General features: G+C 45.4%; 1 protein-coding gene across 1 annotated transcript in view; it reads left to right on the plus strand.

The window, feature by feature from the left end:
- atg14 (autophagy related 14) overlaps positions 1-6,336 on the plus strand; it is a 10,256-nt gene extending 3,920 nt beyond the window's left edge. The window contains exons 3-11 of the mRNA XM_079287075.1: positions 176-218; positions 1,184-1,265; positions 2,050-2,287; positions 2,458-2,687; positions 2,763-2,880; positions 2,988-3,078; positions 4,866-4,951; positions 5,035-5,209; positions 5,295-6,336. Of these exons, the coding sequence (XP_079143201.1) occupies positions 176-218; positions 1,184-1,265; positions 2,050-2,287; positions 2,458-2,687; positions 2,763-2,880; positions 2,988-3,078; positions 4,866-4,951; positions 5,035-5,209; positions 5,295-5,417 (1,186 nt within the window). The 3' untranslated portion in view covers positions 5,418-6,336. The remainder of the gene's footprint in view (positions 1-175; positions 219-1,183; positions 1,266-2,049; positions 2,288-2,457; positions 2,688-2,762; positions 2,881-2,987; positions 3,079-4,865; positions 4,952-5,034; positions 5,210-5,294) is intronic.
- The last annotated feature ends 16,164 nt before the right edge of the window (positions 6,337-22,500 follow it).

The raw sequence follows: 22,500 nt of genomic DNA on the forward strand, positions 1-22,500 counted from the left end.
GATTTTCTCGATTTTCAATAAAACACATCGCCTTAAAGCACACATTCGAATTAATCGATTAAATCGATTTATCGCCCAGCCCTAACGTGTATACATATATACACACACACACACAGCTGTTTGGAAAAGAACAGATGCTTTAAAACAATGTTCCGGAACTTGTGTCTCCTCACAGAGTCCTCCAGGACATGGACGGGAAGCAGCAGGCTGATGAGATGGTGTGTGTGATCCACATGAAACGGACTCTGACCATTGTCTTTGATAAAAAGATGATTTATTAGTATATGTGTATATATATATATAGTATTAGTGCTGGGCATCGATTAAAATATTTAATCGCATGGATTTTTTGCGATTAATCGCATTGTTATGGCAAAGTTCAATCATGAATTATAAAGTAGTGTATTGCGCACTTTTATTTTGAAAGTACTGCTATGTGAACAAAAGGGCAATAACATTTGGTTCACGAGATGCAGGCAGCATGTTTCATAGTTAATGTGAATATAATTCATACTTTGTTGGCATCTTATTCTGAAAACCGGATGTTCGTCTGAAGAAACCGGATGTTGTCTCACGTTAATGTTTCCACTAACTTTCAAAGTCCTTCTCTCGCTCCCGATCTGTGCCTTTTAAATGCGTTTACGGTGAATGTCAGCATATAGGTGCACTAACATGTGAGTGTCTGCTGAGTTGACCACGGAGATCTGAGTGTCTGCTGACTTTACCAGCGATGTCCAGTAGTCTCCAGGGAGAGCAGCGGAAGTCGCCTTTTCTCTACGGCAACCCTGAAGGGACATTATATCTCCAATACAAAATGATAAACATGAGACAGGCTGACTATAGGATGTTAGCTGGCTTTTATCCCACTGTTCTTGTCATCCTCTTGTTATGTATATGTATTGTCTCTTGTCTTTCAGTTAAAAAAAAAAAAGATTTTTCTTTTTTTTAATTAAAAAGAATACGTTAAAATAATTGTCGGCGTGAATTAATGAACGCGTTAACGCAAAATTAACTTGCCCAGCACTAATATATATATATATATATATATATATATATATATATATATATATATATATATATATATATATATATATATATATATATATAATCTTTTTTTTTTTTTTTTTTTTAATTTATTTATTATTATCATCATGCTGATGAAGTGACTGCTGCTTCCTCTCAGAAATGGAAGATCATGTCGTGTAAGATGAAGATCGAACAGCTGAAGGAGGCGATCAGCAGGGGCAACGAGGAGGTGAAGAGCGGTGAGTTTTGATCATGAAATGTACAGATTTTAACTGACCTCATTCACAGATGTTCATCTGCATGTGACAGAGGAAGCGCAGGAAATATTGTTTATTCTGTGTATCAGGTTTTACTGTCCTTTAGCGTCTTCTATGAATATGTGGTTATATTTCATTGAGATAAAAAAGGAATTATGTTGAATACAAACTTTAAGAAGAGGCCCGAGAAAAAAATATTATTTTGTTCTTGATGGTTTCTGTTGGTCTGCAATCTGACACTCAGTCGCCTCACATTATTATAGATAGATAGATATAAACTCTATTCATCCCCAGGTGGAAATTTGTTTGTAGCAGCAGCAATTTACAGAGTAAAATATAACTTATGGAATGCACAATATATACAGTACAATAAAATAGCAGAGCAGATATTGAATTGAAGGAATAGATTAATAAAAAATAAGCTAAAATAGAAATGCACAGTATATACCATGAATAGAGTGGTATTAATTCAATTAACAACTAGTAAACTAAACTAAACAACCTGGACAATAGAGCCAGGATCACCAGCAACAACCCTGTAGCGTTGTTGTAGTCATGTGAAGGACGATGATCTGGCCCGAGGTGTTTTATTATAAAGTATAATAGCAGAGGGCAGGAATGTTTTTCTGAATCTGTCCTTGTGGATCAGTCTGTTGGAGAAAGTGCTCCACTGTCCCTGCAGGAGGTGGTGGAGATAATTATTGTATAATTAGTATTGTTATTGTCACGGTTCCTCCTTCATGCTCCTGTCTCTGGTGTCCTCTAGATAAGGAGCTCCTCCTGCGCTCTCAGGAGGAGAGCCAGCGGCTGCAGCGTCGGGCCGGACGTCACCAGGAGAAACGGGACAAGATCGAGCGTCACAACCGCCGGCTGGGGGACCTGCTGGAGAGACGCAGCCGGGAGCTGCAGGGACGCCTGGGCCAGCTGGCGGCTCTGAGACAAGACCACATCCTGGAGCTCACCACCCACATCTTCCACACCCAGGAGGAGAAGCAGGGCAGCAGGTCAGACCACCCAAGTCCAGAGACCGCACACACCCGAGGTCCAGAGAAGTTCAGAGGCTGGCTCATTGCGAACATCTGGACAGAAACACTACTCGGTCCAGAGACCACCAGGGTTTTTTCAATCAAATGTCCAAACACACCTGTCCTCTGCCCCTTTGTGTGTCGCCCAGAGACCCCGCAGACGTGGTGGCAGAGTGCGACCCCGCGTTGACCTCCAGCACGGTGAGCGAGCTGGCCGAGGCCCGGAGGACCACCTATCTGTCGGGACGCTGGATCTGGGACGACCAGAACGGAGAGACCAGCATCAGCATCACGGGACCCCCCGTCACCCTGCCCAGCAACGGAGACTGCTCCGCCTACTACAGCTGGGTGGAGGAGAAGAGCACCAATCAGGGCCCAGGTGAGGAGGGGCGGGTGCGGGGGCTCTGAACTCCTGGCTGTCTTTCCTCTGACCTTTGACCCCCTATCTCTACAGAGTTGGACCACATCAACCCGGCCCACACCATCAGCGCTGCTCTCTGCTACGCCACACAGCTCGTCACCATCCTTTCTCACATCCTGGACGTCAACCTGCCCAAGAAACTCTGCAACAGGTGAGAGAGGACACACCTGCTGCTGCTGCAGCCTTCACTCCCACATCACAGCGTCGGTAAAACAGAGCGTCAGCTTCTTTCACCTGTCTGATTTGTTTGTTCTTCAGTGAGTTCTGTGGAGAGAATCTGAGCCGATACCGCTTCACCAGAGCCCTGAGCAAACTCAACACCAACATCCTGCACCTCTGCTTCTCACAGGTCAGACTCTCTGAGACTCACTGAGACTAGGGCTGGGCGGTATGACCAAAAATCCATATCACGGTATTTTCTTGAATGAATGAATGAATTTTATTTATAGAGCGCTATTCACAGACATAACATCACAAAGTGCTTAACAGAGCAGACATTTAAAAGCATAAAAAACACAATGTGACCATAGGGTCAATAAATTACAGACACAGAGAAAAATAAAAAATAAAATAATAAAAAATAAAATAAAAATGTAAAACATATTTTAAGAGCAGGTCTAGGACATGGGTTTACTTTTTACTCAAACGCCAGCCTAAAAAGGTGGGTTTTGAGCTGCTTCTTAAAAGTATCCACAGTATCTGCGAGGCGTAGAGTTGCAGGCAGAGCATTCCAGAGCCTCGGGGCCACTGCCTCAAAGGCTCGGCCACCACGGCTCTTACATCGTGTGCGTAGGACAGAAGACCTCGAGCATTTGACCTGAGAGTGCGGGCGGGTGAATAGGGGCGAAGTAGATCAGCTACATAAGCCGGAGCCTGACCGTGAAGTGCTCTGTAAGTGATGGTGAGAATTTTGAAGTGTATCCTAGATGCTACAGGGAGCCAGCGGAGAGATCGGAGTACGGGGGTGATGTGAGACCGTCGATTTGTCCTGGTGAGTAATCTGGCGGCAGCGTTTTGGATGACCTGCAGACGGTTAAGAGCAGATTCATTGAGTGATGTGAAAAGTGAGTTAAAGTAGTCAATGCGAGAGGAGATAAATGTGTGTATGATCATCTCTAATTCAGGTGTTGATACTACAGATCTCAGTTTACTGATATTTCTTAGATGGAAGAAACATGATCTGGACAGCTGCTTAACATGGGGGTCAAACGACATGGATCGATCAAAGAAAATCCCTAGATTGAATGACAGATGGAGTTGGATATCATCTGCATATAAATGATAGGACAAATTGTAACTTTTTATAATCGGCCGCAAAGGTAACAGATAAAGGGAAAATAACAGAGGCCCCAGAACCGAGCCCTGCGGTACACCACCGCCTCAATGCAGTGGTCCTGCAGCTGAAATACCCCCTTATAACCACATTATGGCGCTACAGCTTCTATTCGTTTTTAAGGCTGTAACTACGTAAGAGTTGTTTGAATAATGCTCGAGCATTTAGAAAACATGTAGCCTGTAGCTTCTTGTCACCGTCTATGTACATTTATAACAAATACCACACATATTACGGTAATCAGCGTTGCATGCGTGTCTGACCTAAATAACTTCTGTTGTTCAGTCTTTGTTCATCCTGCATCGCTCTTTTCTGTTCTTTAATGTAACATTACTGCCGCGACAGAGCCTCTCACAGCTGTGAGCAGACTGTCAGCGAGCTTTACCCAGCATGCAGTTCGGCGGAGAAATTTTATAAATGGACAATTATTAGTGCTACAAATTGTTTATCTGTCAGAAACTGTTGAGTCGTGGTGTTTTGCCCTGTTAAAGAGCATTAGTTGTGGGTTGTTCATTGTTATAATAATTGTTGTTATATAGTAAACCATGAGTAGGGTTCCCTCTCAATACAGGTAAGACGGTAGCTCCGTCCGTAGCACTCCTAGCGGCGAACAATATATTTTGCTGCCTGTTGAAGAGCAACAGAAGTTGTTTCGGCTGTGCACCGGTATGAAGGTATATGAAAAATTCATATCGTATGGGGAAATTGAAACCGGTATACCGCTCAGCCCTAACTGAGACTCTCTGGGACTCTAGATGTTTAATGAGAAATAAAAGTTGAACCAGGTTCTTCTGTGTTTTCAGCATGTAGACAGTGAGAAGCTCCACCCTCATCACACTCTAAGGAACATCATGTTCCTGGTTTCCCCCGACAACAACAACCTGGGCAGGTCTGTTTGGTCTTTGATCAAGTTTATTCTGAAGCTCTGATTATACAAACTGACTGGTCTCTGTTGTTCTGGTTCTGGTCCAGAACGGGTCCGTTTGAGGTGAGCGCCGACTTGGAGGAGTCGATGGAGTTTGTGGAGCCGGAGGCTGCCGGGCCGGCGGAGGAGAGCGGAGACGAGGCTGTGACTGACGAGGAGACGGACCTGGGGACAGACTGGGAGACGGTGCCCAGTCCTCGGTTCTGTGACATCCCATCACAGGTAGGAACAGGTCTGTAGAGTTAGACTGGGTTTATCATTTTTTTATGATTAAAGCTACATAACATTTATCTTCTTCCTCCTCCAGTCCATGGATCTTTCCCAGAGTGCATTGCAGGTGTCCCAGCCCTCTGCTAACACAGGAGGGATGATCTCGTCTGCTGCTGCCTCCGTCACCTCCTGGTTCAGAGCTTACACCGGCCAGCGCTGAACCGGACCTGAACCACAGGACCTTAACCAGAACTCCTGGAGGTCTCAGACTGGGGTCAGAGGTCAGGCAGGCAGGTCAGAGGTCAGCAGCTGGATGAGGATCGTCATCTACTGAAAATTATTTAATACAGTAATAACATGTAATAACTGGTTTATTACAACACTTTAACCAGAGGACATCAGGTGATTTGATCCGGTGCAATCAAACCAGATGTAAACACAAACCGCTGCAGTTAAATGGATCAATAATTAAATTGATCAATGAATCAGGACCTTCAGTATTTGGATCAGGTAGCTGGTCTGTCAGGGTCATATTTAATCAATATTAAAGGCCTCTGATCAGGATCACCTTTTGTAACAATAGGAAACACTTCAGTGTGTTATAAACCCTTAATTACATGTCTATCAACTGATACTCAATGATAAATATAGGGGACTTAAATTTAGGTGTAACTGCTGATATCCTGTCGACCTGCCAGTCTGTCTGTAGCCTGTCTGCTCACCACAAAGGGAACGTTTTTGCTTTTATTTTTTTATTTGTGTGAAGAGGAACTGAACTGAACTGATAACGGATTGTTTACAAACCTGCAGACCGACAGCCAATCAGAATTCAGACTGACTGGTTTTTTGGAGCATCACAACAATCGGATGAGTCCACGATGATGTCCTGTAAAAGGTTTCCTGTTATACTACGGGAGGTTTGCCGTAGTATAACGGGAAACCTCCCGTATGAAGAGCTTAGAGGAGCAGGTTAGGGTTAGGCTAACCCTAACCCTAAATCGCATCAGTGGAGTTTAAATGTTTCTTGGAAGTGAAGCGTAGAGACAATAACTCGTTGGTTCTTCTTCCTTCAAAGGGACAGTGTGTTTTAAAGTTTGTGTTAAAACGTTTAAAATAAAATCCTGTTTTCTAGTTTTGGACACTGATGCTTCTCAAATCAAACTTTTCAGTTAAATACTTTTCAAAGAAACCAGTTTCATTAAATTTAAGTTTTAGAACTTCCTTAACTTCTCCTGTAGAGTTTGACTGTCCGTGTGTTTAACATCCGTATTTTCTATCCTGTTTCTGCATTGTCTCCGCATTGTCTCCAAATGATCAATAGAAGCTCAACAGGACTCAGACAGGTTGAAGTAAGAAAAGACAAAGATTAAACCACAGCAGCTGCAGAAGTTTAACTTCATAAACTACAAATAAAAGGAATTAATACACACAAATTGAAATAACTATGAAGTGAGTGGACATTCAGTTAAATAGCAGACTAACTACTTAAGCATCAAAACAAAGATTCACATCGAATTATATTTATCTTTAACACACCCTGACTGTGCACGTGACAGTTTAGTGCACATATCCTTTGAGCTGCAGATTAGTGTGTTGGCTATGTTTGCTATGCGGTGCTGCAGAGAAACTGATCCCAGCGCCTCAAACGGACGTTTGACAGTCTGGTTTCATGTCTCTGTGGTCGGATCAGAGGTGTCATGACACCGTTTGTACACCAGAGAACGCCGACTGCTTCGTCTCTTCACTGGAAAATGTCCCAAACTACAGTTCTGACTTTTGTTTAAAGGTCCCATCAAATCTAAATGCATGTTTTTCTTCACGACGTCATCGGTTTGTCGGTTTTCTTAACGATATTTTGGAGTTTGAAGTCATTTCCTGGAAAAACAATACAAGTTTTATGGGTAAATAATCAACATATTACAGATTCTTAAACATGTCATCTGATTTTTAAATAAATCGAGAAACTCACTCAAACATGAACGTTGATTCAAATGTTATTGACTATGTTGCGAAACAAACGGAAACATTTTTGATCCTTTGAGTTTCAGATTTTGAGTTTTATGAAAAAGTAGAAAACTGCGTGAGTTTGTTGTCACATGACTCGCCCTCATCTGATTAGCTTTACCCTGATATTCTTACTGAGTGCCAGCCAATCGGAGACATTTTAGTTCAAACGTCTCGTGTTTTTGGGTATGTTTGTCAACAAAACGAGATAAACACGTACGGGTCAGTGAAACCTAAAGGTTCATCCTCTGAGGAGCAGGAAGCAGAGCGCCGTCTCTGAGCAGCTCATTTCATGTCCATCTCACCAGCTTTGATTTCAGGTCCATTTAGTAGCTGTTCTTGAGCTTTTGGGCCATATCGCATGGTCTTCTTCAGATGATGCAGTTTCCTGTGTGTTGTTGAATTAAAGATGATCAGCGTTTTGTTCAAAGTTATTGAACCAACCTACTGACCAACTTCACTTAAAATAAACCAAACCGACTTATTATTACTTATTATTCTCAACTTGCTCAACTTCGTCTCTTTTTCTGGAGCTTTCAGTCGCATTTCTACACAAAATATATTTCTGTTAAATCCTGAAGTGAAGAAACTTGTTTCTGTGAGTCGACTCATTCATCTAAGATTAGTGTGTGTGTATATGTATATAAGCTGTTGGACTTTTGCTCAGCAGCAGCTTTTGGTTTCAGGATGAAGTCTGTTCTGTTTCTGCTGCTGTTCTCTGGCAGTTGGGGACAGTTGGAGGCTTCTGTCTCCCAGGAGGACCTGAGGACGGCGGAGGAAATGAGGATGGAGGACCTGAGGACGGAGGACCTAAGGACGGTGGAGGAGGACGACAACGTCCCCCCGGAGCTCCCCGTCCTCTGGGACGAGCTGCGGGGCCTGAAGGACCTGGTCCTCAGCGTGAAGGCCGTGGAGGTGGAGCAGCGTCAGGCCATCGGGAGCCTGGAGACCTGGCTGAGGGACGGAGCGCTGGAGGACTGGACGCAGAGACGCAGCCTGGACGGTCTGGAGGAGACGGTGGAGCAGCAGAAGGAGGAGCTGAGGAGAACCATGGAGATGAACTCAGACCTGAGGAGGAAGCTGGAGGAGCAAAGCAAAGGTAGGTGGAGGAGGAGAGCAAAGGTAGGAGGGAGAGGAAAGGGAGAAGGAGGATAAACAGAGCAAAGGGAGGGGGAGGAGTTTAAAAGATTCCTCTGTTGATGCTCTTTGCAGCAAAATAATTTGTTTCTGGACGAGAAAACCAGAATTTGATGCTGGAAGATGTTTAAAAGTCCGACTGTGTTCAGCTGTTAGGGTTAGGGTTAGGGTTAGGTTTAATTGGGAGCGGGGCCCTCCTAAGAGGGCCATGAGGGGCACTGGCACAAGGGCTGTCCTTTTAAAAAGGCTTTAAAAAAAACCCTAACAAATAAAAAACAATTAAACAATTTTATTAAAAACAGCCTGACAGCAGAGCAACTGCCAGCGGGACAGACGGAGATGAGATGCTAAAAGGGGAAGGGAGGTTAAAAGGCACAATAATTATATAAATATAAAAAGATAATTTAACATATAATAAATGTATATACACACACACATCTAAAACTTTAAAAAGATAAATAATTAGATAAGTGCTTTTTAAAAAAAATAAATAAGTAATAAGTGCTTTTTAAAAAAAGGGGGGGGGGGGGAAATTAAATAACATACAAAAATGGAAAAATGTATAAAATGATGCCAAATAACCCTATCCAACTTCAGTCTAAAAAATGGGCCTCGTCTGCCTGTGGGGGGAGGGAAGGACATAGGATGCATCTCCAACCTGGGAAGATTTAAAATAAATAAATAAATAATCAGATAATTAAAAATATAAATAAATAATTTAACAATAATACACAATTAAATTAGTTAAACGGGTGAATAAAAACATGCATAATATATTAAAACCACACGTGAAAGACAAGTATAAATATATGAACATATAAAATATAAATAAATAAACATGTATATGATATAAGATAAATACCATGGTGGAGATGTAATGGGGGTGAGAGAAGGGACAAAGGGATGGCAGGCGAGGCTCCAATAAAAACAGACTGGGAGTTAATATTTTTCATTCAGCCCGTGAGGGTCTATAGTACCCAGTCTGTGGATCCATTTCCTCTCCGCTGCTTGCCGCTGCGCCCTGCTCCACTGCCCACTGCTCTCCAGGCCCACACTTTGGAGACCATGTGAGCCATGGAGTTTAAAATGTGCATATAGGGTTAGGTTTAGTTAAGAGCGGGGCCCTCCTAAGAGGGCCACGAGGGGCACTGGCACAAGGAGGGTTAGGGTTTGGGTTAGGGTTTGGGTTAGGGTTAGGTGCAGGGGAAAAAAAGTCTGGCTGCCTTTAGGCAGTCAGAGGGCACGGGCACACAACGTATCGGCATTAATACTTGTATTTCTCAAGAGGGGTTTGTATTGTATATTTTTTAATTTTTTCATATTTTGCAGGTGTCCTGGCGGGTCTCCAAGAGGAGGTGTCCCCGCCCTCATCAGAGGAGGTAAGTCCATCGTTTTGATCCACTGGCTCTAATTATTTTGGTTAAGACCATGTGGATAAACTGTATTAAGTTTATTAATCCACTGTCTTTCTTTAGCCAGTCGCTGTCTATCCGACCACCAGGATCCTGACTCCAGCCCCATGATGAGGAGGTTTTCCCTCCCATGTTGTCTAAAGTGTTCGTAGAGGTGAGTTACTTTATTCGTTTTGTAGATCAAGTTCAGGGGTTAGGGTTAGGGTTGGGGTTGGGGTTGGGGTTGGGGTTAGGGGGTTAGGGTTAGAGGGTTAGGGTTAGAGGGTTAGGGTTAGAGGGTTAGGGTTAGGGTTAGAGGGTTAGGGTTAGAGGGTTAGGGTTAGAGGGTTAGGGTTGGGGTTAGGGTTGGGGTTAGGGTTGGGGTTGGGGTTGGGGTTGGAGGGTTAGGGTTAGGGTTAGGGTTGGGGTTGGGGTTGGGGTTGGAGGGTTAGGGTTAGGGTTAGGGTAAGGGTAAGGGTAAGGGTTAGGGTTAGGGTAAGGGTAAGGGTTAGGGTTAGGGTAAGGGTAAGGGTTAGGGTTAGGGTTTGGGTTTGGGTTGGGGTTGGGGTTAGGGTTAGGGTTAGGGTTAGGTGAGGGTTTTTGCCTCCCGAACGTCATGACAACGTCCGAGAGAAGTGCACTGTCCATAAACCGACTCTGAGTTGCCAGCAAGGCAACCACCACCCCCCGGTGTCCTGGCCTTAGCCAAATTTGTCCGTCCATTCTCCCACCGACGTAACCCCCGATGTTCCACAAGCACACCTGCGTACACACACGCTTAAAAATTTAGACTGTTTTGTCTTAAATAAAAATTAATAGCAGACTGTATGGTCTGACCCCTGCTCTCCGAGCAGACTGTATGGTCTGAGCCCTGCGCTCAGAGCAGACCGAGCTTGTCCTGCACTCCACGCAGACTAAATGGTCTTGGCCCTGCCCTCCAAATTAAGCCAATCGTGCAACGTTTCGGAGAAATCACTCCTTCTTCAGGCACATGGCTTAATTGTCGGTCACGCGAATTTCGTGACCGTTTCATTGTGACTTGTAAAACTGTGTCTAATTGCCGTCTCCCCCAGTGAGGTTGAGTTTAGGGCAACAGTACAGGGACTGGATAAAAAAATGGAGGCTGGGTCGGAGGGCGATAGCCACCTCACTGACAACATTCCACGCAACGAGTACGGTAAAGGCACGGGCTAAGTTAGGTGAGGGTTTTTGCCTCCCGAACGTCATGACAACGTCCGAGAGAAGTGCACTGTCCATAAACCGACTCTGAGTTGCCAGCAAGGCAACCACCACCCCCCGGTGTCCTGGCCTTAGCCAAATTTGTCCGTCCATTCTCCCACCGACGTAACCCCCGATGTTCCACAAGCACACCTGCGTACACACACGCTTAAAAATTTAGACTGTTTTGTCTTAAATAAAAATTAATAGCAGACTGTATGGTCTGACCCCTGCTCTCCGAGCAGACTGTATGGTCTGAGCCCTGCGCTCAGAGCAGACCGAGCTTGTCCTGCACTCCACGCAGACTAAATGGTCTTGGCCCTGCCCTCCAAATTAAGCCAATCGTGCAACGTTTCGGAGAAATCACTCCTTCAGGCACATGGCTTAATTGTCGGTCACGCGAATTTCGTGACCGTTTCATTGTGACTTGTAAAACTGTGTCTAATTGCCGTCTCCCCCAGTGAGGTTGAGTTTAGGGCAACAGTACAGGGACTGGATAAAAAAATGGAGGCTGGGTCGGAGGGCGATAGCCACCTCACTGACAACATTCCACGCAACGAGTACGGTAAAGGCACGGGCTAAGTTAGGTGAGGGTTTTTGCCTCCCGAACGTCATGACAACGTCCGAGAGAAGTGCACTGTCCATAAACCGACTCTGAGTTGCCAGCAAGGCAACCACCACCCCCCGGTGTCCTGGCCTTAGCCAAATTTGTCCGTCCATTCTCCCACCGACGTAACCCCCGATGTTCCACAAGCACACCTGCGTACACACACGCTTAAAAATTTAGACTGTTTTGTCTTAAATAAAAATTAATAGCAGACTGTATGGTCTGACCCCTGCTCTCCGAGCAGACTGTATGGTCTGAGCCCTGCGCTCAGAGCAGACCGAGCTTGTCCTGCACTCCACGCAGACTAAATGGTCTTGGCCCTGCCCTCCAAATTAAGCCAATCGTGCAACGTTTCGGAGAAATCACTCCTTCTTCAGGCACATGGCTTAATTGTCGGTCACGCGAATTTCGTGACCGTTTCATTGTGACTTGTAAAACTGTGTCTAATTGCCGTCTCCCCCAGTGAGGTTGAGTTTAGGGCAACAGTACAGGGACTGGATAAAAAAATGGAGGCTGGGTCGGAGGGCGATAGCCACCTCACTGACAACATTCCACGCAACGAGTACGGTAAAGGCACGGGCTAAGTTAGGTGAGGGTTTTTGCCTCCCGAACGTCATGACAACGTCCGAGAGAAGTGCACTGTCCATAAACCGACTCTGAGTTGCCAGCAAGGCAACCACCACCCCCCGGTGTCCTGGCCTTAGCCAAATTTGTCCGTCCATTCTCCCACCGACGTAACCCCCGATGTTCCACAAGCACACCTGCGTACACACACGCTTAAAAATTTAGACTGTTTTGTCTTAAATAAAAATTAATAGCAGACTGTATGGTCTGACCCCTGCTCTCCGAGCAGACTGTATGGTCTGAGCCCTGCGCTCAGAGCAGACCGAGCTTGTCCTGCACTCCACGCAGACTAAATGGTCTTGGCCCTGCCCTCCAAATTAAGCCAATCGTGCAACGTTTCGGAGAAATCACTCCTTCTTCAGGCACATGGCTTAATTGTCGGTCACGCGAATTTCGTGACCGTTTCATTGTGACTTGTAAAACTGTGTCTAATTGCCGGGTTAGGGTTAGGGTTAGGGTTAGGGTTAGGGGGTTAGGGTTAGGGTTAGGGTTAGGGGGTTAGGGTTAGGGTTAGGGTTAGGGGTTAGGGGTTAGGGTTAGGGTTAGGGTTAGGGTTAGTTAAAAGCGGGGCCCTCCTAAGAGGGCCACGAGGGGCACTGGCACAAGGGGGCTGTCCTTAAAAAAGGCTTTAAAAAAAACCCTAAGAAATAAAACACAATTAAACAATTGTATTAAAAACAGCCTGACAGCAGAGCAACCGCCAGCGGGACAGACGGAGAGGAGATGCTAAAAGGGGAAGGGAGGTTAAAAGGCACAATAATTATATGAATATAAAAAGATAATTTAACATATAATAAATGTAAATACACACACCCACACCTCTAAAACTTAAAAAAAAAAAAAATAGATAAGTGCTTTTAAACCAATAAATAAGTAATAAGTGCTTTAAAATGTAAAAACATACAAAAACGGAAAAATGTCTAAAATTATGCCAGATAACCCTATCCAGCTTCAGCCACACGGTTGGGAGTCAAAAAAAATGGGCCTCGTCTGCCTGTGGGGGGAGGGGGGGAAAAAGGACATAGGGTGCATCTCCAACATGGGAAGATTTAAAATAAATAAATAAATAATGAGATAATTAAAAATATAAATAAATAATTTAACAATAATACACAATTAAAATAGTGAATAAAAACATGCATAATATATTAAAACCACACGTGAAAGACAAGTATAAATATATAAAATATAAATAAATAAACATGTATATAATATAAGATAAACACCATGGTGGAGATGTGATGGGGGTGAGAGAAGGGACAAAGGGATGGCAGGCGAGGCTCCAATAAAAACAGACTGGGAATTAGTATTTTTCATTCAGCCCGTGAGGGTCTATAGTACCCAGTCTGTGGATCCATTTCCTCTCCGCTGCTTGCCGCTGTGCCCTGCTCCACTGCCCGCTGCTCTCCAGGCCCACACTTTGGAGACCATGTGAGCCATGGAGTTTAAAATGTGCATATAGGACGCTCGTGCCATTCCCACTATTGATCATATAAAAATGCTGCTTAATTCTAAAATGCAGCTCATTCTTTGTCTCCCCCACGTATAGTTTGTGGCAGGCCCCGCATCTAAGAGCATAAACCACATTTGATGCTGTGGGTGGCAGGGCCTGCCCCAAGTTAAAACCGAGTCGACTCTGGGGGTTAAAAACGTGGGGGAGACGCATAAAACCGATCTCCGAACCTCGAAGCGCCTCCCTCCTGGTCGCTTTCTTGTTAAGGTCAGTGTGGACCAGGATATCTTTGAGATTCTTATTTCTACGAAAGGCGGAGATCACACGGCTGTTCTCCAGGGCGGCACAGTGTTCCCTCGCCCCCTGAAAATTGCTCTTGATGGTCATGAGGAAGTTGTGGGTAGCCTTTGAAAAGGTTAAAATCAAGGGGACGAGGGACTGGGCAGGCGGTGGTGGGGTGTCGGTGCCGCCTCTGAAGGTGTCGGCGACCTCCGCCTTAATCGTTCTCAGGAAGCGCTTCGAGTAACCCCTGAGTCTCAATGCGCCAAAAAGGGTGCTGGTTGCCTCCTCCACATGGCCCGGGAGGGTACAGATCCTGTGGAACCGGATCAGCTGAGACTTGATGAGACCTCTGTAGGTGTGTTTGGGGTGATAGCTTGACTTGTGAAGGAGTGCATGGCGGTCAGTGTCCTTAAAATATACCCTAGTGGCTAGTGTTTTCTGCTGGTCGCCGGAGTCACGGAAGAAGACCCGTGTGTCAAGGAACTCGACCGTGTCTGCCTGGATATTGTGTTTGAGTTTGATCCTGGGATGATGTGAGTTGAGGGTGTCCAGAAATGTATGAAAGTCCTGTTCTGTGTGATTCCAGAGGCCGAAGATGTCGTCCAGGTACCGGAAGTACAGGAGGGGTTTATATTGCATTTTGGTGAAGGCCTCCTCCTCCCAATGGGCCAGGTAGATGTCAGCATACGATGGTGAGTATTTCCGGCCCATTGCACAGCCACACAGCTGGAGATAGTGTTTATTATTGAATTTGAAGTCATTTCTGGTGAGGGTGATTTGTAATAATTGTATGATTTCTTTGTCGGGTCTGGCTGGATCTGGGTGTTTATTGAAAATGTTTTGAATGGCAGCAAGGCCGAGTGGTGTTTCAATATTTGTATAAAGGGAGTCTATGTCTGTGGAAAAAAGGAAAGTGTGACCGGGTACTTGAAGGTTTTTTATTTTATTAACAAACTGGTAGGTGTCTTGAAGATAACTGGGATGAAGTCTGGAGAGTGGGTTGATGAAATGGTCTATGTATTCTGTTATTCTATATGTTTCGGAGCTACAGTCACTGACAATGGGGCGGCCGACCGGAACAACAGAGGGGACCGTCCACGTCCCAGGAGGCTTGTGGATCTTGGGGAGAAGGTAGAAGAGGCGAGGCCTGGGTTCATCTGGACCGTCCAGGTATTGCTTTTGTTTTGCAGTGATATGTTTGTTATGGTGTAGACTATGTGTAATGTTCCTTACAAGTTGTTGTGTTTCTAGTTGTATAGAATGTGTAAGTGGTTTATAGTATGGGTTAGGGTTAGGGTTAGGGTTAGGGTTAGGGGTTAGGGTTAGGGGTTAGGGTTAGGGTTAGGGTTAGGGGTTAGGGTTAGGGGTTAGGGGTTAGGGTTAGGGTTGGTTAGGGTTAGGGTGGGTTAGGGTTAGGGTGGGTTAGGGTTAGGGTGGGTTAGGGTTAGGGTTTAGGGTTAGGGTTGGTTAGGGTTAGGGTTAGGGTTAGGGTGGGTTAGGGTTAGGGTTAGGGTTAGGGTCAGGGTCAGGGTCAGGGTTAGGGGTTAGGGTTAGGGTTAGGGGGTTAGGGTTAGGGTTAGGGTTAGGGTTAGGGTTAGGGTTGGGGTTGGGGTTAGGGGTTGGGGTTAGGGTTAGGGGTTAGGGTTAGGGGTTAGGGTTAGGGTTAGTTAAAAGCGGGGCCCTCCTAAGAGGGCCACGAGGGGCACTGGCACAAGGGGGCTGTCCTTAAAAAAGGCTTTAAAAAAAACCCTAAAAAATAAAAGACAATTAAACAATTTTATTAAAAACAGCCTGACAGCAGAGCAACCGCCAGCGGGACAGACGGAGAGGAGATGCTAAAAGGGGAAGGGAGGTTAAAAGGCACAATAATTATATGAATATAAAAAGATAACTTAACATATAATAAATGTAAATACACACACCCACACCTCTAAAACTTAAAAAAATTAATAAATAGATAAGTGCTTTTAAACCAATAAATAAGTAATAAGTGCTTTAAAATGTAAAAACATACAAAAATGGAAAAATGTCTAAAATTATGCCAAATAACCCTATCCAGCTTCAGCCACATGGTTGGGAGTCTAAAAAATGGGCCTCGTCTGCCTGTGGGGGCAGGGGGGGGAAAAAGACATAGGGTGCATCTCCAACATGGGAAGATTTAAAATAAATAAATAAATAATCAGATAATTAAAAATATAAATAAATAATTTAACAATAATACACAATTAAAATAGTTAAACGGGTGAATAAAAACATGCATAATATATTAAAACCACACGTGAAAGACAAGTATAAATATATAAAATATAAATAAATAAATAAACATGTATATAATATAAGATAAACACCATGGTGGAGATGTAATGGGGGTGAGAGAAGGGACAAAGGGATGGCAGGCGAGGCTCCAATAAAAACAGACTGGGAATTAATATTTTTCATTCAGCCCGTGAGGGTCTATAGTACCCAGTCTGTGGATCCATTTCCTCTCCGCTGCTTGCCGCTGTGCCCCGCTCCACTGCCCGCTGCTCTCCAGGCCCACACTTTGGAGACCATGTGAGCCATGGAGTTTAAAATGTGCATATAGGACGCTCGTGCCATTCCCACTATTGATCATATAAAAATGCTGCTTAATTCTAAGATGCAGCTCATTCTTTGTCTCCCCCACGTATAGTTTGTGGCAGGCCCCGCATCTAAGAGCATAAACCACATTTGATGCTGTGGGTGGCAGGGCCTGCCCCAAGTTAAAACCGAGTCGACTCTGGGGGTTAAAAACGTGGGGGAGACGCATAAAACCGATCTCCGAACCTCGAAGCGCCTCCCTCCTGGTCGCTTTCTTATTAAGGTCAGTGTGGACCAGGATGTCTTTGAGATTCTTATTTCTACGAAAGGCGGAGATCACACGGCTGTCCTCCAGGGCGGCACAGTGTTCCCTCGCCCCCTGAAAATTGCTCTTGATGGTCTTGAGTAAGTTGTGGGTAGCCTCTGAAAAGGTTAAAATCAAGGGGACGAGGGACTGGGCAGGCGGTGGTGGGGTGTCGGTGCCGCCTCTGAAGGTGTCGGCGACCTCCGCCTTAATCGTTCTCAGGAAGCGCTTCGAGTAACCCCTGAGTCTCAATGCGCCAAAAAGGGTGCTGGTTGCCTCCTCCACATGGCCCGGGAGGGTACAGATCCTGTGGAACCGGATCAGCTGAGACTTGATGAGACCTCTGTAGGTGTGTTTGGGGTGATAACTGGATTTATGGAGGAGGGCGTGGCGGTCTGTTTCCTTAAAGTGAACTTTCGTGGCCAGGGTTTTGTTCTGGTCGCTGGATTCTTGGAAGAAAACCCTGGTGTCCAGGAACTCAACCGAAAGGTGTTGAAGGTTATGTTTGAGTTTTATTTTGGGGTGATGAGAATTTAAAATGTCCAAAAATGTGTGAAAGTGCTCTTCAGTGTGATCCCAGAGGCCGAAGATGTCATCCAGGTACCGGAAGTAGAGGAGGGGTTTGTGCTGAAGTTTGAGAAAAGCCGTTCTCTCCCAATGGGCCAGGTAGATGTTTGCATACGCCGGAGAGTATTTCCGGCCCATAGCACACCCGCACAACTGGAGATAGTGTTTATTGTTGAATGTGAAGTCGTTCCGAGTCAAGGTGATGTTGAGGAGTTGGATTATTTCTAGATCAGGTCTATCTGGGTTGGGGTATTTATTAAAAATGTCTTGAATGGCAATGAGGCCAAGTGAAGTTTCAATATTGGTGTACAGAGATTCAATGTCAATGGTGAAAAGAAAGGTATGACCGGGTACCTGGAGGTTTTTAATTTTATTGATGAAGTGATAAGTGTCCTGAAGATAACCGGGGTGAAGTTGTGAAAGCGGATTAATAAAGTGGTCAATATATTCTGTGATGTTGTAGGACTCGGAACCGCAATCGCTGACTATAGGGCGGCCGACCGGAACTACAGAAGGGACCGTCCAAGTCCCAGGAGGCTTGTGTATCTTGGGGAGCAGGTAGAAGAGGCGAGGCCTGGGCTCATCAGGACCGTCCAGGTATTGTTTTTGTTTTGAATTGATGTATTGATTGTCATGTAGGCTATGTGTAATGTTCCTAATAAGCTGTTGTGTTTCTAGCTGTAATGATTGCGTGAGTGGTGCATAATATGTGTTGTTATTTAATTGTCTGTCTGCTTCTAATATGTAATTATGTCTGTCCTGTAAAACAATTTGGCCCCCTTTATCGGCTGGTTTAATGACTATGTGTTTGTTATTACCCAATGTTTTAAGAATGTGTTTGTGTTGCTGACTAATGTTAGGCTGCGTGTGTGCAAGGGGGCGCCATCGTGTCAGTGCTGCTAGATTTTTCTGAATGAGTTGTGTGATCTGAGGTGAGAGGGTGTTTAGGCGTGGTTCCCAGCAGGACGGTCCAGTGAACGGGACAGGCTCTCGCCCCGGTGCGCCCCAGAAGTGATCTAACAACTTAAGCCTCCTGTGAAAGTTGTGAAGATCCACTCTGAGCTCTGGTCGGGTAGGGGGTTTGGGTGTGGGGATGAAGGTAAGTCCTTTTTCCAGTATCTCCAGCTGGGTAGGTGTGAGGGAGAGAACGGAGCAGAGGTTCGTGATATTAGACAAAGGGGGAGATGTGTGATGACATTCCTCCCCCGTTACCAGTTTAACTGCTGTTTCCAGTACCCGAACAACATCTCCGCCGTCTGGGGTGTCCAGTGGATGTTGTCCCCAGTGACCTGAAAAAGAAGGGGATTAATTTCGGACAAAAAATGATATTTACTAGAGATAGTGGTGTTGAGGAAGTTGAGGAGTTCTTGTTTCCGGGGGTGTAAGGAGGGGGAGAAGTTAATGATGGGGATGTAAATGGTGGCGTTTGGAAAGGTGAGCTGAGCAGTTCTCCAGAGTGTTCTTAACTGTTTAACAATGGTGCTGGTTTCGTGTTCTGAAAGGCAGTTGTTCAAGCCTACTGATAAAATAACGTGAAGTGGTTGTGGGTGAGGAGTGAGTTTAGTTAAAATTGCATTTATGTGATGGAAGTTTGCACCGGGGTAACTGTCTACTTGAATGTGTGGGTGGGTGAATTTTGGGATGCGGGACAGGTTCGAGTCCCCAATCACCAGGGTCGTCCTCCGCACCTCCAGCGACCAGTCCTGGATTTTGCGGAAAGTGTGGGGGTGTGAGTATGGTTCCGGGCGTCCTGGAGAGCCAGGTGGCACCGCGGAGTTGCTGCTGGTGGAGGAAGCGGGCAAATCAGATGTTGGGGGTAAAGTCAGCGTGACGCTTTTAATGTCCCCTGTTCTCCTCATGTTTTTATTGCCCGCCTCTGTGACTGCTGTGGTGTTAGCAGACTCCGCGGCAACCCGATCTGGCTCCCTCTGCTGGTGGGGTGTGTCTATGAGAAAGGAAGAGATGGTGTTACTACACGGAAGAGCAAGGGTTAGGGTTAGGGTTAGGGTTAGGGTTAGGGTTAGGGTTGGGGTTGGGGTTAGGGTTAGGGGGTTAGGGTTAGGGGGTTAGGGTTAGGGGTTAGGGTTAGGGTTAGGGGTTAGGGTTAGGGGTTAGGGGTTAGGGGTTAGGGTTAGGGTTAGGGTGAGGGTGAGGGTGAGGGTGAGGGTGAGGGGGTAGGGGTTAGGGTTAGGGTTGGGGTTGGGGTCGGGGTCGGGGTCAGGGTTGGGGTTAGGGTTAGGGGTTAGGGTTAGGGTTAGTTAAGAGCGGGGCCCTCCTAAGAGGGCCACGAGGGGCACTGGCACAAGGGGGCTGTCCTTTAAAAAGGCTTTAAAAAAAACCCTAATAAAAAACAATTAAAAAACAATTAAACACTTTTATTAAAAACAGCCTGACAGCAGAGCAACCGCCAGCGGGACAGACGGAGAGGAGATGCTAAAAGGGGAAGGAAGGTTAAAAGGCACAATAATTATATAAATATAAAAAGATAATTTAACATATAATAAATGTAAACACACACACACATCTAAAACTTTAAAAAAAAAAAATAAATAGATAAGTGCTTTTAAAAATTAAGTGCTTTAAAATGTAAAAAAACATACAAAATTGGAAACATGTCTAAAATTATGCCAAATAACCCCCTCCAACTTCAGCCACACGGTTGGGAATCTAAAAAATGGGCCTCGTCTGCCTGTGGGGGGAGGGAAGGACATAGGGTGCATCTCCAACATGGGAAGATTTAAAATAAATAAATAAATAATCAGATAATTAAAAATATAAATAAATAATTTAACAATAATACACAATTAAAATCGTTAAGCGGGTGAATAAAAACATGCATAATATATTAAAACCAAACGTGAAAGACAAGTATAAATATATAAAATATTAATAAATAAATAAACATGTATATAATATAAGATAAATACCCTGCTGGAGATGTAATGGGGGTGAGAGAAGGGACAAAGGGATGGCAGGCGAGGCTCCAATAAAAACAGACTGGGAGTTAGTATTTTTCGTTCAGCCCGTGAGGGTCTATAGTACCCAGTCTGTGGATCCATTTCCTCTCCGCTGCTTGCCGCTGTGCCCCGCTCCACTGCCCGCTGCTCTCCAGGCCCACACTTTGGAGACCATGTGAGCCATGGAGTTTAAAATGTGCATATAGGACGCTCGTACCATTCCCACTATTGATCATATAAAAATGCTGCTTAATTCTAAGGTGCAGCTCATTCTTTGTCTCCCCCACGTATAGTTTGTGGCAGGCCCCGCATCTAAGAGCATAAACCACATTCGATGCTGTGGGTGGCAGGGCCTGCCCCAAGTTAAAACCGAGTTTGCTCTGGGGGTTAAAAACGTGGGGGAGACGCATAAAACCGATCTCCGAACCTCGAAGCGCCTCCCTCCTGGTCTCTGTTTTGTTCAGGTCAGTGTGGACCAGGATATCCTTTAGGTTTTTATTCCTACGAAAGGCGGAGATCATCCGGCACCCAACCAGGGCGGCACAGTCCTCCCTCGTCCCCTGGAAGTTGCTTCTCAGTGTCCTTAGAAAGTTGTGTGTCCCATCTGAGAAGGTTGTAATTAAGGGGACAAGGGATAGGTCGGACGGACGCACCTGGGTGTTGTTGTTGAAGGTGCCGGCTACCTCCGCCTTAGTACTTCTGAGGAAGCGCTTCGAGTAACCCCTGAGCCTCAACGCACCAAAGAGGGTGCTGGTAGCCTCCTCCACATGCTCCGGGAAGGTGCAGATTCTGTGGAAGCGGATCAGCTGGGATTTGATGAGACCTCTGTACGTGTGCTTGGGGTGATAGCTCGACTTGTGAAGGAGTGCATGGCGGTCAGTGTCCTTAAAATATACCCTAGTGGCTAGTGTTTTCTGCTGGTCGCCGGAGTCACGGAAGAAGACCCGTGTGTCGAGGAACTCGACCGTGTCTGCCTGGATATTGTGTTTGAGTTTGATCCTGGGATGATGTGAGTTGAGGGTGTCCAGAAATGTATGAAAGTCCTGTTCTGTGTGATTCCAGAGGCCGAAGATGTCGTCCAGGTACCGGAAGTACAGGAGGGGTTTATATTGCATTTTGGTGAAGGCCTCCTCCTCCCAATGGGCCAGGTAGATGTCAGCATACGATGGTGAGTATTTCCGGCCCATTGCACAGCCACACAGCTGGAGATAGTGTTTATTGTTGAACTTGAAGTCATTTCTGGTGAGGGTGATTTGTAGTAACTGTATGATTTCTTTGTCGGGTCTGGCTGGATCTGGGTGTTTATTGAAAATGTGTTGAATGGCAGCAAGGCCGAGTGGTGTTTCAATATTCGTATAAAGGGAGTCTATGTCTATGGAAAAAAGGAAAGTGTGACCGGGTACTTGAAGGTTTTTTATTTTATTAACAAACTGGTAGGTGTCTTGAAGATAACTGGGATGAAGTCTGGAGAGTGGGTTAATGAAATGGTCTATGTATTCTGTTATTCTATATGTTTCGGAGCTACAGTCACTGACAATGGGGCGGCCGACCGGAACAACAGAGGGGACCGTCCACGTCCCAGGAGGCTTGTGGATCTTGGGGAGAAGGTAGAAGAGGCGAGGCCTGGGTTCATCTGGACCGTCCAGGTATTGTTTTTGTTTTGCAGTGATATGTTTGTTATGGTGTAGACTATGTGTAATGTTCCTTACAAGTTGTTGTGTTTCTAGTTGTATAGAATGTGTAAGTGGTTTATAGTATGTGTTGTCATTTAACTGTCTTTCGGCTTCTAAAATGTAGTTGTGTCTGTCCTGTAAAACTATTTGTCCCCCTTTATCTGCTGGTTTGATGACTATGTGTTTGTTGTTGCTAAGTGTTTTAATGATGCGTTGATGTTCCTGGCTAATGTTGGATTGCGTGTGTGTAGGGGGACGCCATCGTGTGAGTGTTTGTAAATTCATGTGAATTAATTGTGTGATTACTGGTGAGATGGTGTCCGAGCGTGGTTCCCAGATGGACGGTCCAGTGAAGGGTACAGGCTCCCGCCCCTGTGCTCCCCAGAAGTGGTCGATCAGTTTCAGCCTCCTGTGAAAGGTGTGGAGATCCCCCCTGAGCTCCGGTCGGGTGGGAGGTCTTGGTGTGGGAATGAAAGTGAGGGGTTAGGGTTAGGGTTAGGGTTAGGGTTAGGGTTAGGGTTGTGGTT

The sequence above is a fragment of the Melanostigma gelatinosum genome, assembly GCF_949748355.1.
Source record: "Melanostigma gelatinosum genome assembly, chromosome: 16".
Taxonomy (NCBI): domain Eukaryota; kingdom Metazoa; phylum Chordata; class Actinopteri; order Perciformes; family Zoarcidae; genus Melanostigma; species Melanostigma gelatinosum.